Genomic DNA, 12,375 nt, shown 5'->3' with positions numbered 1-12,375 from the left:
CATGCTTTCTCTCTGTCCCAAAAATAAATAAACGTTGGAAAATAAATAAATAAATAAATAAATAAATAAATAAATAGAAAAAGGAGCTGACTTTGGGACATGTGCCTTTCTCCTAAGAAGATAATTTTAAGCGGCACCTAGGTGGCTCAGCCGGTTAAGCATCCGACTGGATTTCGGCTCAGGTCATGATCTCACAGTTCAGGAGATCTGCACTGATAATGCAGAGCCTGTCTGGGATTCTCTTTCTCCCTCTCTCTGCCCCTTTGTCCCCAAATAAACATAAAAAATGATTTTAAGACAGAAGTGATGTGTTTCTCAACTTCCACGCATCTAAGTTGTCATATGGTTGTTCAACACAAAGATACTAACTTTCCAATTTATAGCCCAACAATGTTCACATCAAACTTTAAACATCCTTGATCATCTTGTATAAATACATCTTCCTTGTAAGTTTCTAGTTCAACATAAGGTCTTTAAAGTCCTGGTTAATTTTAAAGCTTTTTATTTATTTATTTTTAAGTATTTTTCTTAGTAATCTCTACACCCAACGTGGGGCTTGAACTCACAAGAACAAGAGTCACATGCTCTTCTGACTGAACCAGCCAGGCGCCTCTAAAGCTTTTTAACTTTACACACTAATAAAGTGTCAGGGCACTTGGGTGGCTCAGTAGGTTAAGTGTCCACCTCTTGGTTTTGGCTCAGTTCATAAGCTCAGTTTGTGTGTTCAAGCCCCATATGGGGCTCTGTGCTGACAGTGCAGAGACTGCTTGGAAGTCTCTCTCTGTCCCCTCTGTTTCTGCCCCTCCCCTGCTAGCTCTCAAAAATAAATTTAATAATAAAAACACGAATATAGTATATGTAATATAAACAGTTGATACCGTGATATTTAAAAACAAATATAATTCTCCTAAACCTGGTTGGATTTGAATTCTCCCAGCAATAGGATAATTTACTGTCTGAAAATTTTCTAGAGCTGTATAATATGATGTCCTAAAGTTAACACACCTAGTATATTTCCATCCTTCAAAAAAAGTTGGAATGCTTCCCACCTTACCTTTCCATATCATCTCTCCGGCTGGTTAACTTTTTTTTCAGACCAGGCCTGGGGTTCCTGTAACTTCACTCACAAACCTCAGGATCGGTGTCAACTATCTAACAGGGCCAGACTATGCTTTCACCTTGCTATGTGCTGCACCCCACCACAAGGTGCTTTAGAACTCCTTGAGCTTGAAGTGTTAGATTATATTCTGCTAAACTCAGTCCTTTATTTTACCAATACTGTATGCTTAAAATGCGTTACTATTAAGAGTGTACACATACATAGCTATCCCTGGCCTTAATCATTTAATGTGAAAAATAATTACCAACAGATCAAAAATTACACAAGATGCATTGAAAACATATAGTTTAATTTTTAAATAATTTCAACCAAAACTCTTAACTTTTTTTCTTTCAATTCTGGTAAGAGAAATAGACTGAGTCCAGATATAGGTTATAGCTCAGATTAATTTTTAACTCAGTAATTCTTATGAGAAGACAACCTTTTATTTTTCTTTCAAGGGAACAATAGAGCCATAAGCATTTGCCAAGAATGAATTATCTTTGAAGTTTCATGTATTTGAACCAGATGTGCCTCATACTGATGGTCCCTTGTGATAAACTTGTTCCTTCTGCATAATCTTCAATTCAAGCTAACATTACTAATTACTGAAAAATCAGATTAATGAATTGTTTTCATAATAATACAGCAAGGGAAATATTTCTGGAATATATGCAGTGTTACTTGTGCACCATGTAACAAAGAACATTTAGAAATAAATTCAACACCAAAAGACCTAAATTTCGGGGATTGTTCCACATATACACAAGAAAACACTGATCAGATTGATTTTAAATTATCATAAACAATTCTAAATATTTATTAAAACACATCAATTCAATAGAAAGTCTGGAATTGTGATAATGTTCCCAGTTCATTTTTATTATCCTGAATATCACCTCCTACTCTTCCCCCCCACAAGAAGAAAGGCAAATCATAACAAAATGGAAAAAAAAGGGGTGCCTGGGTGGCGCAGTCGGTTAAGCATCCGACTTCAGCCAGGTCACGATCTCGCGGTCCGCGAGTTCGAGCCCCGCGTCAGGCTCTGGGCTGATGGCTCAGAGCCTGGAGCCTGTTTCCGATTCTGTGTCTCCCTCTCTCTCTGCCCCTCCCCCGTTCATGCTCTGTCTCTCTCTGTCCCAAAAATAAATAAACGTTGAAAAAATGGAAAAAAAAAATGTTTAGGCTGATCGGGTAGCAAGCAACCTAAACAATTTTTTTTTTCTCTCCAATAGGATTTTAGGACTTTCATATTGTACATGAGACAACACTGGGTGGAAAAACACAGAACACTTTTTTTTGTACACACTGAACATTTCTTACTTTATCCAAGTAGAAGTGACCACTTGGCTTCTAACCTTTCAGCACTCCCAACTGCTTACCAGTGTATCTCTTCCCTCTTCTTTTCAGACAGGTCTTGGTGATAAATGGACTTTGGCACACATCTCACTAGAAACCATATTTTACATATGTACACTATTCCATAGCTACTTGATATAATTTTCCAATATTATTTGAGTAACAGATTCTGGCAATTAAGTTCATTTGTCAGTAACCACCAGTTAATCATGGAGGAAGAATTCTACTTTCACAACTTCTCTCTGTTAAATTCTATAAGCATATTCTTTTATTTGGAATTAATTGTAAATTCTGCTCTCAGAATTACACATGTAAGTTGTTTAAATAAATACCCACACAAATTCTCATTTATACCAAGTAGCTGGTTTATATTTATATCTTCCATCTTAAGAGGTGAAAACAACCATTTTGGAATTCATAGAAAAATAAACAAAGAACACTCAGTTGCAGAAGTGTAAGAAAATGTTAACTTTTAAAATGTCACTTATTTTCCTTAAAGTTCTCTACCCTTCCCATCCACGATAAACCAAGATCATGTAACAGGGTTAAATTCCAAAATCAATCTTTAATTCAATCCCTTTCTCTAAAAGAAAGGACTTCTCTCTTTCCTTGACTTCTCTTTCCCTCAAATGAAGCAAAACATGAGGCAATTAAATTTCAAAACCTCAAGGTTTCATCCAGATTACTTTTATGTATCTGTTTCAGTAGGGAACCACAATTCTACCCCTGCATTTCCCAATGGAAGTACTTCTCACCAAAGGGCTAGGCCACATGTTCTCTTGACTAGGAATACACAGCTCAAAATCTGGTGTTTATTAAATGTGTACAATATGTAGGTGTAATTGGCATTTTAAGAAATTCAGTAATGCCCATTACAAATAACTTATCTGGACAGACTAAAAAATAACTGGTTAACTTCAAAATAAAAAGAACCACTTGCATAATAACATATTTGTATCTTGATAAGAATGAACCACTGTGACCTGGGAGAGTCTAGAAATTCTTGGGTTAATTATAACAACATGGTGATAGGTTTTTCAAGGTACTTTCTAAACTCAGCAAGCCACTGGGCTCCAACTGCTCCATCCACAACCCGATGGTCACAACTGAGTGTAACAGACATCATGCTAGCCACATCAAATCTAGAAAAAGATAAAAACATTATTAGGTATTCTGAAAGCAATTGCTAATTTTTAGCCAGTAACCAGCCCAAATGCCAACTCCTACCCTGTAATTCCAACCAGATACTATTATTTTCCACTTACTCGTTATGTACTATACACCTCTAGCTCAACCTCCAGCTTGACAGACCAAACAGCCATCTGGAGCATCGGTTGGCAAACTACAGCTCACAGACCAAATCCCGCCAAATGCATTTATGTAGTGCCTCTGTCTGCTTTCACACTACCACGTCAGAGTATTTGCAACAGAGACCATATGACTCAGAAAACCTAAAAGATTTACAACCCGGCTCCACAAAAACGTATGCTGACCCCTGACCTGTGATAACTCAGCCTTCCCATCTCATATAGGATTAACTGCATTTAGTAAAAGAAGAATTGCTGCTCTGAGAAACTTCATTCTAGACTTGTATCTGACTCTACCTGAAGCTCCAACAGGCTATGCCAATAATTATAAAACTGAGACTCAAAAACAGGTATAATGGAATGAAAATGAGCTTACAACTCCCTCTTTATTTTGGTACTTACCCTTTTTCATTATCTGCTGGAACCAGTCTATCCTCTGAAGCACCAATCGCCAAAATACATGCTTGAGGTGGGTTAATAATAGCAGAGAAGTTCTTAATTCCAAACATCCCTAAATTAGATATTGTAAAAGTACCACCCTAGAAGAAAAGAGATTAAAAATAGATGTTAATTGCTTCTCAACATTAAAAAAAAGACAAAATGTTACATGAAAAGACCTTAAGATCATCTTTAAGAAAGGCCTATGAACTACCATTTAAAAAAAAAAGGAAAGGAAAATGGTAAGCGCATGAATACACATATCAGAACATCAAGTTGTGCAACCTAAATGTATATAATTCTTATTTGCTATTTTTTTTTTTATTTTTTTTCAAAAAAAAAAAAATTTATTTTTGAGACAGAGAGAGACAGAGCATGAATGGGGGAGGGTCAGAGAGAGGGAGACACAGAATCCAAAACAGGCTCCAGGCTCTAAGCTGTAAGCACAGAGCCCGACGCGGGGCTCGAACTCACGGATCATGACCTGAGCCGAAGTCAGCCGCTTAACCGACTGAGCCACCCAGGTGCCCCTCTTATTTGCTATTTAAATACAACAATAAAGCTGAAAGTGGGGAAAAAGGCCTGAATGGAATACACTTTAATGAAAATATACAAGCATTACAATATGAACAAAAGTCAGTTGTGTGCCTTTTGAAAATTGCTGGAAAATTTCTTATTTTCAGTTTCTGATAGGTTATTCACTTTTTATTTTCAGGGCCTTGTGTCCATGAGAATACAAGGCATAATCAAAAGGTGGAAAATGCAATAAAAGCATTATGCTGCCCTTAAAAATAACGTAATTCTTAACATTCAGAAGGTAAATAAGTAATACTGTACCTGGAACTCATGAGGCTGGAGTTTACCCTCTCGTGCTTTGGTTGCTAAAGAAACAACATCATTAGCAATGGCTTCCAGTCCTTTTATATGTGCATTAAATACAATAGGTGTAATGAGTCCTGCAGGAGTGCTGACTGCAACACTGATATCGACTACATGATTTCTATTGCAAAAGAAAAAAGAAAAGGACACTTTAATAATCATCAACAGTATTAAGAGCTTATGTGTCAGGTTAAGCAAAAATATTGATATTTATCTCAGTCTGGCCTACTGTTCAGCCAGAGAGATATCTCTTCTGGTGTTTACATTTTGCTATGCCCTTTCCCTAACTTGGACTTTTTGCAAATGGACAAGAAATGGGGTTGGTTACACATAACCTCCAACTGCCTCCCACTTGCCTTGACTGGCAGGTGGAAAATGCCCAGCATTCAGTGAGAATTAAACAAGAACTCAAAGAACTCCCTGGATTTTGAGATGCAGTGGACTGGCTGGAGCTGAGCCTCCAGGCAGAGCTTGAGCAGATGGAAGGAAGAGTGGAGGGAGTGTACTGCACCGTGGGAGAATCAGAGCTCAGGATGTAGGATGGTGGTGTCTCAGGACAGAAAAATAGGATTCCCAATCTGTATTATGCCACAGGTACCTTTGCATCTGTGTCCTTTCTCAGAGTATGTATTTTTAACAAAGAAAATAAAATACTCAAATTACAAATAAAAAAAAAACCACAACCAAACAAAAAGCCCCAACTATACGGAAATTCAATTACCAAACTATTCAAAAAACAAAACTGCGGGTGCCTGGGTGGCTCAGTCGGTTAAGCTTCCGACTTCGGCTCAGGTCATGATATCATGGTTTAGGGGTTTGAGTCCCAGCTCAGGCTCACTGCTGTCAGTCTGTCAGTGCAGAGCCTGGAGCCTACTTCAGATTCTGTCTCCCTCCCTCTCTGCCCCTCTCCTACTTGAGCTCTGTCTCTGTCTCTCAAAAATAAATAAACATTAAAACATTTTTTAAAAATTGTGACACGTGCTTCTGTATTAATAAGATCAGGCAAGAGGTCTAATAATTGCTACAATTTTGAAGTAGTGATAAGCAAAAACCACTTTTAAGACTCCTGCAACAAAGCTGCGATATGAAAATAGGTGATTTTTACTGGTCACCAGCACAAGTACTGTTAATACCTCTTTGATTTGTTCTCTACATTTACGGTAAGAGGAAATGCCAAATTTCAGTTAGAGGTTAGTGGAAAGGAATGACTTTTTCCCCCTCAGCCAAGTTCCCAAACTCCCAAATTGTATCCACAGCCTCCTTGGGGTCTGTGTAAGGGCCCGTGCTGATGTATTCTGCAATTGAGAAAAAGTTAAAACTTCACAGGAAGAACTCCAGCTATTTCTAGGCACAAGCTTTAGAATATTATGGTATGGTACCAAATCCCTCAAAGTGCCCAAGCTGAGCCCTCAAAGTGCCCAAGCTGAGCAGGGCAGTGGGACTGTCACTGGTAAACATAAGAATGTGCTCTAATGATAGTGTGTGACTATCACAACTGGGCTCTAGCCAAGGAATGACATAACGAACACTCCTTTCTTAACTACCCTGTCCTCCTAAGCGAGTAAGCATGGTGTTTCTCACCTTGTTCACTGATGAATATAGCCAACAGTACATGTTCAATAAATATCTGTTGAATGGCTATGTAAACAAACAGATGAAGGGCATTTGGTAGGAATCAATGAACAATTCATAGAACTTGCCCTGTAGCCTTGATCTGTTCTTCAAAGAAGTGTTTTCTTCAAATACTCTTAAAATGTGAAACATTAATTTACCCTATGACCCAGCAATTCTACTCCAAGGAATGAACCCAAGAAAAATAAAAATGTAGGTCAACACAAAGAATTATACACATATGTTCATAACAGCTCTCTAGAAGATACATCTTTGTCTTAATCCCAGAATCTATCAATGTGATCTTATTTAGTAAAAAAGATCTTTGCAGATTTAATTAGGATCTTGAGATGAAATCATCCTGGATTATCTGGGTGGGCCCTAAATCCAATGCCAAGTACCCTTGTAAGAGACAGAAGAGAAGACATGGACACAGAGGAGAAGGCCATGTGAGGATGCAGGCAGAGGTTAGAGTTATGCAGCCACAAGCCAAGGAATGCCCAGAGCCACCAAAACTGGAAAAAACAAGGGAAGATTCTCCCCTAGAGCCTATGGAGGGAGTGCAGCCTTGCTAACACCTTACTTTTGGACTTTTGGCCTTCAGAACTATGAGAGAATAAATTTTTCTTTTAAGCCACCAATTTTGTAGTCATTTGTAACAGAAGCCCTAGAAAACTAATATAGTCTATAAGGTATAGTAAGACCCTCAGATGTCCTCCCAGAGGGGGATGGCCAAGGAAAAAGCATGAGTAGGTTACTGTGACATCTGACAGGACTGAAAAATGGCTTAGAGTTCTCCTGGGAACTTTCAGAAAGAACTGATGGTGAGTACATAGAAAACTAGCTCCTTTTTAGGGAACCATTAAGATCAGCCTGGTCACTATTCACAGCATATTACATCTCTTAGTCATAAATAATATTTTTATGGGCATAAAAATATTAATACTGAATACTGATTTATCCAATATTTGTGCTGTAATCAATTTGATAGGATAATGGTGTGTGGGTGTGTGTGTGTGTGTGTGTGTATACGGAAAGTATAACAAAGCTAAATCTCAGCCTTCCTTAATACCAATAAGTTGATAAAGAAAATGAAAAACCCATAAAAGGCAAATGAACAATGTTTTTTAGAAATACAAAAGTAAATACCAGGGGGAAAAGAAACAGTTTAAAAGTTGTATTTGCCTCTTGGGAGTAGACCTCAGATTAAAAGTTGAGTAGGTTGGGGTGCCCAGGTAGCTCAGTCGGTTCAGCATCTGACTTCAACTCAGGTCATGATCTCGTAACTTGTGAGTTCGAGCCCCACATGAGGCTCTCTGGTCTCAGCACAGAGCCTGCTTTGGATCCTCTGTCTCCCTCTCTCTGCCCCTCCCCTACTCACTCTCTCTCAAAAATAAATAAAAATTAAAAAAAAATTTTTTTACCATACAAAGCTTGAGCACTGGGTGTTATATGTAAGTGATGAATCACTAAATTCTACTCTGAAACCATTCTTTCATTATGTTAACTAACTTGGATTTAAAAAAAAAAAAAAAAAGTTGAGTAGGTCACTGTAAGCCAGGGAGCAATATTCTAAAAAAAAAATTTTTTTAATGTTTTATTTTGAGAGAGAGAGAGACACACAGAGTACAAGTGGGGGAGCGGTAGAGAAAGAGGGAGAGTTCTGAGCTGTCAGCACAGAGCCTGGCATGGGGCTCAAACTCACAAACTGTGAGATCATGACTGGAGCCAAAGTCAGATGCTTAACCAACTGAGCCACTCAGGGAGCAATATTCTAATGTATACACTCTTATTTTAATAAAAATTAAATAATAACATAAAAGAATCTACATAGTACAAGCCTAGGCACAGGAGTCAGAATCCTGGTTCCAGTCACAGTTTTGCTACTTCCTAACAAATTAATCCAAGGAAAGTTATTTAACTCATTGAGCTTCAGGTTTCTTCATCTGTAAAATAGAAGTGAAAGTCCCTAATTCATAAGGTGGCCATAAGGATTAAAATGAGACAACATGTGAAAGACAGCACCATGCCAGTCACATGCTACCATATACTTTTTTTTAAATGTTTATTTATTTTTGAGAGATTAAGAGAGAGAGCACACGAGCAGGGGAGGGGCAGAGACAGGGAGACAGAGGATATGAAGTAGGCTCTGCACTTCAGGAAACAATATTAGTTTCCTGAGACGCAGAGCTCAAACCCATGAACCGTGAGATCATGACCTGAGCCGAAGTCAGATGCTTAACTAACTGAGCCACCCAGGAGCCCCACATAATATTAACAAATATGTTTCTTGGTACTGTTTTCAATTTGCCTTCATTAAAGTTCAGCAGAATTAACTGGTAAATAAAAACCATTTCAACCTTGCTTTCTAAAGTTTGTTATCAACTTTAATTATTCATATCTGTAAATTTACCTTCCTTTGCTACACTCAAAGAATTTGTAGTCCTTCCTAACTGAACATTACCTCATCAACAGTTTTACATTGTTTTCAATCTGTTTTGCCTATGGAAGTCATCTCCCTCCTGTATTCCATTTCTCCGCACCCCCTATACTCCTAGTTCTACATGAGAAACCACAAGAAAACTGCTGATGGATATACACCTTCCCCAGCAGTATCTTACTTACTGTCTTATAACTGTGTCCAGCCAAGAAGAATTGGTTTCAGGAACTTTTAAACATGCCAAAGCTGAAGCTTTTATGATGAAGTCATTGACAGAAATTTTGCTTCTCCCTTCTAACATCTGCAAAGACAAGAAACCATTGTATTTTCTTCAATTCTCTTCCTGCAGACTGAAACTATATCACCTGGCAGGGGATGTGAGAGGGGCAAACACAAATGTCCTGAGGTATAAAGGATGAAATGAAACTAAATTTGGTTGTTTCAACTTTTTTAACGTAGGTCTTTTCAGCCATAAGTTTCCCGCTAAGCACTCCTTTAGCTGTGTCCCATAAGTTATGGTATATTAAAAAGGCCGCCTTTTTCACTTATCTCAACAAAATCAAAAGTTGGTTCTTTGAAAAGATCAACAAAATGATAAATGTTTAGCCAGACTGACAAAGAGAAAAAGAAGACTCAAATTCCCAAAATCAGAAATGAAGTAGAGGACATTACTATATGCCCTACAGGAATAAAAAAGATTACTGGTAATACTATGAACACCTATATGCCACAATTAGCTAACTTTGAGAAAAATTCCTAGAAAGACAAAAACTACCAAAACTGAATCAAAAAGAAATAGAACCTCTGAATAGATCTAGAGCTAACAATAAAGAGACTGAATGATAATTTAGAAACTACCCACATAAGACAGCCTAGATCCAGACGGCTTCCCCAACTGGTGAATTCTGCCAGACATTTAAAGAAGAATTAGTATCAATTCTTCACAAACTCTTCCAAAATAGGGAACACTTCCCCACTCATTCTAGAGGTCAATATTAATCCAATACCAAAACCACACCAAGATATAATAAAAAAACAAAACAACCCAGAAAAAACAAAACTATAGACAAGTATAATTTATGAATATAGATAACAAAAACTCTCAAAAAAACTCTAGCAAACCAAATCCAGCAATACAAGAAAAGGATTATTCACCATGATCAAATGGGATTTGTCCCAGGAATGCAAGGATGGTTTAACATCTGAAAATCAATTAATCTAATAATGTCCTAATGGAACATAGGACAAAAATCACACAACCATCTCAACAGACACAGAAAAAGCAGACAAAATTCAACCACCACTTCATAAAAACTAGGAAAAGAAAGGAAGTTCCCCAACCTGATGATAAAACAGATCTACAAAAGCTCAGAGTCGTCATCATCATACTTTAGTGGTAAAAGACTTACATCCCCTTAAGATCAAGAACAAAACAAAGACGTCCACTTTACCACTTCCAGTCAACACTTTGCTAGCCAGAGAAGCCAGCCAGAGAAGTTGCCCAAGAAAAGGTATCCAAATTGGAAAGGAAAAAGTACAACTATGTTTGCAGATGACATGATTTTGTATATAGAAAATCCTAAGGAACACACTAAATAAAAAATAAGGTTGTAAGATACAAGATCAATATACAAAAATCAATGGTATTTCTATACAATAGCAGTGAACACGAAATTTATAATAGTATTAAAAAGAATAAAATACATAGGAACAAATTTAACAAAAGAAGTACAAAAACTTACACTCAAAAAATTATAAACATGATTGAAAGAAATGAAAGACCTAAATAAATGCAAAGACACCCCCTGTTCACGGAGTGGGAACACTGTTAAGAAGGCAATACTCCCTAAGTTGATTTATCGATTCCATGAAGTCCCTATCCCTATAGGAAATATCCAAAACAGGCAAATCTAAGATAGAAAGTAGGTAAGAAGTTGTCTAGGGTTGGGGAGGATGAGAGGGGTGGGGTGGGGGCTATGGCTAAGGAGAGAATGGTTTCATTTTGGGGTGATAAGAAGGCTCCAAAATTTATTGTGGTGATGGTCACAGAATTCTGAATATACTAAAAGCCACTGAATTATAAACTTTATATGGGTGAATGGTATTATATGTGCATTATATCCAAATAAAGCTGTTTAAGAGAAATGAATAAAATATTACACTGGACATATATTTTTCATGCCTGATTTTCAAATAAATTATAAAATAGCTTTAACATTTTGACAATGAAAGTAAGCAATCAACTTTAACCTCTGTGCCAGTTAAAAAGCTCTGTTAATGCTTCATTGCTTCATTCTTTCATGCATCTAATATTTGAGTACTCCGTTCAGACATAAAGCTCTAAAGCCCTGGATATAAAGCAGTGAAAAAAATGGGTAAAAATTCTACTCTCAGGGGGCTTATGTTTTTTTTTTTTTAATGTTTACTTATTTTTGAGAGAGAACGCATGTGCACAAAAGGGAAAAGGGCAGAGAGAGAGGGGGACAAAGGATCCAAAACAGGCTCTGCGCTGATAGCACAGAGCACAATGTGGGGTTCAAACTGTCAAACTGAGAGTTTGTGACCCAAGCTGAAGTCAGACGCTTAACCAACTGGGCCACCCAGGTGCCCTGGGGAACTTAACAATCTAAAGGGGTGGATAGATAATAAACATACAGCATATAAAATAATGTTACACGATAAAGAAAAAAAATAGAGGAAAAGAACTAGGGGGAGAAGTGACGAGTCACCCCAATCCTCTTCCCTTAATTTTAGAATAAGGTGACCAGGAAAGACTAGAGAGGGTGATATTGAGTCAGATCCTTCGGTGGTAAAGGAGGAAGCCAGGTAGATGCTAGAGGGTGAATATTCCATGCACAGGGAACAGCAAGTGCAAGGGGCCTCAAGTAGGAGTACACAGGTGGAACATCAAGGAACAGCAAGGCAACCATTGTTTTTGCAGCAGAGTGAACAAGTGGGAAAAGTAGTAGGAGGTCAGAGAGGCTACAGATAACCTGTATAAGGTGCTGAATGCTGTTCTAATGCCCTCAGTGCCACTGGCTTTTACTTTTCACTTCTTTGAAAACATCTTTCATATCCCTCTCCTACTCCATTCTTTTTTTTTTTTAATTTTTTTTTCAACGTTTATTTATTTTTGGGACAGAGAGAGACAGAGCATGAATGGGGGAGGGGCAGAGAGAGAGGGAGACATAGAATCGGAAACAGGCTCCAGGCTCTGAGCCATCAGCCCAGAGCCCGACGCG

The 12,375-nt window shown here is 37.7% G+C and overlaps 1 protein-coding gene across 1 annotated transcript in view; it reads right to left on the bottom strand.

The window, feature by feature from the left end:
* Positions 1-2,699: 2,699 nt before the first annotated feature.
* Positions 2,700-12,375, bottom strand: part of DLAT (dihydrolipoamide S-acetyltransferase) — a 28,657-nt gene continuing 18,981 nt past the window's right edge. The window contains exons 11-14 of the mRNA XM_040482981.1: positions 9,319-9,434; positions 5,041-5,203; positions 4,168-4,304; positions 2,700-3,600 (exon numbers count right to left, since the gene is read on the bottom strand). Of these exons, the coding sequence (XP_040338915.1) occupies positions 3,471-3,600; positions 4,168-4,304; positions 5,041-5,203; positions 9,319-9,434 (546 nt within the window). The 3' untranslated portion in view covers positions 2,700-3,470. The remainder of the gene's footprint in view (positions 3,601-4,167; positions 4,305-5,040; positions 5,204-9,318; positions 9,435-12,375) is intronic.

Source organism: Herpailurus yagouaroundi, unplaced genomic scaffold (genome assembly GCF_014898765.1).
Source record: "Herpailurus yagouaroundi ecotype Mexico unplaced genomic scaffold, PumYag 161, whole genome shotgun sequence".
NCBI lineage: Eukaryota > Metazoa > Chordata > Mammalia > Carnivora > Felidae > Herpailurus > Herpailurus yagouaroundi.
Note: the sequence above shows the minus strand (reverse complement) of the source record. Positions and strands in the feature narration are given on the sequence as shown.